Genomic DNA, 4,577 nt, shown 5'->3' with positions numbered 1-4,577 from the left:
CAAGCCAGTCGAGGTTCGAGAAGGAACCATTGGCGTAAAGTTCACTCGGGCGGAATCGAACCCGCGACATAAACGCTCACAAGGCAGCTCTTCCAAGGCTAAACTGGACATCGAGTGGTATTTGTGGAGTGAATTTTGCTGTTTGTATGGACAGGTATTTGCCAGAGTGGCCCGATGTTTGTGTATGGTACAGGGTATTTGGCAGAGTGGGAATTTTGCTGTTTGTATGGGTACAGTGTATTGGTGGAGTTGGAATTTTGCTGTTTGTATGGTAACGAGCTGTTTTGTGGAGTGGGAATTTTGCTGTTTGTATGGTACAGGGTATTTGCAAGTGGGAATTTTGCTGTTTGTATTGGTACAGTGTATTTGTGAAGTGGGAATTTTGCCTGTTTGTATGGTACAGGGTATTTTGCAAAGTGGGGATTTTGCTGTTTGTATGGTACAGGGTATTTGCAAAGTGGGGAAATTTTGCTGTTTGTAATGGTACAGGGTATTTCCAAAGTGGGAATTTTTGCTGTTTGTATGGTACAGGGTTTTGCAAGAGTGGGAATTTTGCTGTTTGTATGGTAAGTCATGCAAAGTGGGAATTTTTGCTGTTTGTAGCAGATTATTTGCGAAGTGGGAAGTGTGTATGGTACACAGGGTGTTCTAGAAGTTCAGTTCTGAAGCCACGTCTATCGATAGCATTACTGATTGTCTGCCTGACATTCGTAAATACCCAGCATCTTCTTTCTGAGTGGTTTGGATCGATCTCCATCTTGGATTTAATGGTGTCGCTTACCATGTGCATTCGTGAACCTGAAAACAGATTGAAGTCCGACTTGAAACAGCAACAAATAGAAATAATACCCTGCTTATTACTGCCAGAATGAGACTGAAAAGTCCCGTTTACTCGCGCGAGTCTAAACAGGTCTTATGTATTTGGTTACAATATTTTGAAGATTGAATTACAAGTATATAAAGGGACCCTTGTTAAACTTGAACAAAAAGACATTGGGTTGTCAAATTTGGATCAAATAAGATTATAAAGACTGTTATTCGAGGAAGTATGAAGCTGCCTGGTGATCGGAGGACGTGAGTTCAAACCCAGGGACAAAACGTAATCCATCACCTCACTTCTTATGTAAAAAATCCAGCACTGTTAGTAGTTTGGGAGCGTAGGCGCGTCTACGCTTGTAAGCGCTAAATCGCGGATTCGATTCTGCCCGCGAACACTATATCCGTACAATAGGTGAGGTTCGTCCTCAGGAACAGCTTTCTTATCTCTATCCTTCCTCCTTCTCTCCCCTTTCGGACGCAAGACCCTAGCAGTTACAGTTCCCTTGTCAAACCACTTGAAAAAAATAGATGAAAAAAAGATAGCAAGCTGTTAGCTTAGTTGGTAGTGCGTCTGCCTTGTTAAGCGCTAGACCACGGTTCGATTCCCGCCCGGGGCGATTTTATCCTGATGGGATAATGTTCGTTCTCGGAACGGCTGCTGTCTCCTATCCTGTCTTCCTTCTTCGTCTTCGAATTTCGGGACGATAAGCCATAGCAGTTACAGTTCCCTCTGGCAAACATCTTGGAAAAAGAAAGGATAAGCTTCGTAATCCGGAGGGATGTACCTAACTCTTGGGGGGGGGGAGGGGAAATGGGGCGTGTAATCGAGTTGGTGGGTTCAATTCCCAGACAGTGAAAACCGTAATCCGTCGGTTTTCTTACGGATTCAAGGCGCTCGCCATGGTAGAACCGGAGGGCGTGGGTTCAATCCCAGCCGAGTTATGGAATTTACCCTCAATATAATTTGAGTAATTGACCACAATAATAGTAGTAGCCTACTGCTGCGAGTAAAGGGACTTTTCAGTCCTATGCGAGCAATATAAATAAGCACTATTATAGAATTTGAGCCTCTAATAATAGTAGTAGCCCTACTGCTGGGAGTAAAGGGACTTTTCAGTCCTATTGCGAGCAGGTATAAGTATAAGCACTATTATTAGAATTGACTCTACATAATAGTAGTTAGCCTACTGCTGGAGTAAATGGGACTTTTCAGTCCTATGCGAGCAGTCATAAAATAAGCACTATTTATGGTATTTTCCTTACCTGGAAGAACATGTGTGAATACAATTCAATGCTGTCCTTGAACCAAGTTATCTGAGGTCGCGGGTACCCCTGAGCCAAACAAACAAATGTGATCTTCCTCCCCAGTAAGTAGTCCAACTCAAAGTGTGAGGACTTGATGATTCGGGCACCCTGGAACGGAGAATAAAATGAGTGTTTATTTATACTTTTCGGATAGGATATAGGATAGAAAGGGTCCTTTATAATAATAATAATAATAATAGTGCTTATTTATACTGCTCGCATAGGACTGAAAAGTCCCTTTACTCCAGCAGTAGGCTACTACTATTATTGTGGTCAAATTCTCAAATTATATTGAGGATAAAATTCCATACCTCGGCTGGGATTAAACCCACGCCCTCCTGTTTACCAGGCGAGCGCCTTGACCACTACACCACCGAGGCAGAAGGTCCTGGGTTCGACGCCCATCATCGATGAAAAATAATAATAACCTCATTAGGCATGAATGTTATTTACTTGTTATTTGTTGTGTTATTAATGTTATTTTCTAATGATTTACTTGTGTTTCAGATAGAGGCTAATTCATCAGTGGAAGAGATCTAGTGGACACTATCCTGTGAGAGCAACACCTCATATTATCAACTGACCAGTGGCGGTTCGCCATGGGGGGTTGTTTCAGTTCAGACCCGGTCACTCCGGAATATCGGGACAAGGTGGACTCGAACTTTACCGGGTCCGTCAAGAGTAGGTCCTGCACTGATAGACCTTTCCTTCTTCTCCTCATACTGTGTCTCGGACTATTGGTAAGTAACCGGGGGTTTTCACACCCTGTATTTAAAGAAAAGGTTTTTTGATCCCCGTAATGTAATGCTGTGATACCCACAAAAGTTGTGAAGAAGCTCTGCTATACCACAAATAAATCATGATTTGGATTTGATTTATTTAACATTCTAACCGTATTATTTACCTAACTTGTATTTCATATCTACTGTATGTGATATTCTACTCGACAGGCAGGACTCACCGCGTACTGCATAAAGAATGGAGACACTGCTCGTCTATTCAATGGATATGATAACTGTGGCAACATATGTGGTGTTAAGAATGCCCCTGAGGATAATCCCAAGTTTTGCAAAGGCAAGGAAGATGTTTCGAACAAGAAGTGAGTAAGAAGCTGCCATGCAGAAGGTTCTGGGTTCGAATCCCCAGAGTTCACAAAATAATTGTAGACGCTTGTTTATTGCTTCCGATGCTATACAGAGTGTTCGAAAAGTCTTGAAACCCCTAATTGTTATACATCATATCAAAGGCCGTAAATTTGATATAAGTTTTAGCTCGATCCGACAGCCAGGGCTGGAGTTGTGGACTGTTCAAATGTTCATTTTGCGCTGTTCTTCCGCCAATAGGGGGAGAGTATCAAAACTGAGAAATTCTTTTAATTGGTGATTTGTGCTTCAAATCAAATAGATCCCACTAATGATTCATACTGGAATTCAGACCAAAAAATGATATTCTGTTAACTGATTTTGATCTTATCTTCTCCAGGTTTCTCCTAATAACAACACCGGAAGGTCTAACATCTCCCAAGGCAGGGCAGCGTCGCTGTGTTGAGTCTTGCGATGCAGAACCCAATTACACCCGATTCCTCAACCGATGTTTACCGAAGGAGTTCGAAGATAAACTGGACAGCTTCTTCAATCGTACCGGAGTACAGGAATATTTCCAGGCAAGTGATGATCTAGGGCAGGGTTTTGGGAGAGCAATGGACGGGTAAAAGATTAGAGATTAGAAGTAATTACCGTGCACGAGATTTAAGATGATTTTGAAGATGATAAGATTGGTAACAAACGCATTGATTCCGATGGTGACTCAATGGCTACTTGAATGGCGACTGATTGGTGTTTTCTTCTCCCCCGTTCTTCTTGGTGCGGGAGGGGAAACGATCAGCTGATGCGCGCGCGGCGCGAAGACACGATCGCGATACGTGTTTGCACGGTTTCGGATAAAAGGAGTGAATAGGAAACCGAGGTTGTGGTCGCCCTAACACAGGGGTTTCCAACCACTCAGCCTCTCAAGAACAACCTAGTATTGACTAGCCATGGAGATAAATACACATGGCGAAATTTTCGACCCAGAATGAAATCAAGAGGGTTCGAAACATGTACATGTATGAATAGAAGCGTCCTTCCTGATTATATTTGTATGATTTCAGGAAGCGGTTGAAGACGTGAACCTGGTGAAAGGTGAAATGATCAAACTCGTATTATTTGCTACAGGTGAGTTCTTATCGAGATAAAGAAGCTACAAATTCAAGGTCTGTGCTGTAAGAACGTGAAAACTGTTGGAAGGAGAATAAGAACATAATGAAGTTAGTGAAGAAATTCTTTCCTTTCGCCATAACTACAGAACAACTTGTCCGGTTTTGATGATATTTGGACTTAAAGAACTTGGAAATAAAGAGGAAAAAAGGTTGTCTTGATTATTAATTTACTGTATTTAAACGTCCCTTTAAGCGA

The 4,577-nt window shown here is 42.2% G+C and overlaps 1 protein-coding gene and 1 pseudogene across 1 annotated transcript; one reads left to right on the top strand and one right to left on the bottom strand.

Annotated features, from left to right (window-relative positions):
* Nucleotides 1–607: 607 nt before the first annotated feature.
* Nucleotides 608–2,313, bottom strand: LOC103523505 (annotated as a pseudogene).
* Nucleotides 2,314–2,609: 296 nt separating this feature from the next.
* LOC103523504 (choline transporter-like protein 3) lies at nucleotides 2,610–4,337 on the top strand (the record flags this gene model as incomplete). The annotated part of the gene is made up of 4 exons (XM_008488542.3): nucleotides 2,610–2,864; nucleotides 3,075–3,223; nucleotides 3,607–3,787; nucleotides 4,274–4,337. Coding segments are annotated over exons 1-4 (535 nt in total), but the record flags the coding sequence as incomplete, so codon positions are not given.
* Nucleotides 4,338–4,577: the final 240 nt, after the last annotated feature.

Source organism: Diaphorina citri, unplaced genomic scaffold (assembly GCF_000475195.1).
Source record: "Diaphorina citri unplaced genomic scaffold, Diaci psyllid genome assembly version 1.1 scaffold25063, whole genome shotgun sequence".
NCBI lineage: Eukaryota > Metazoa > Arthropoda > Insecta > Hemiptera > Psyllidae > Diaphorina > Diaphorina citri.
This window is presented reverse-complemented; position numbering and strand designations above follow the sequence as displayed.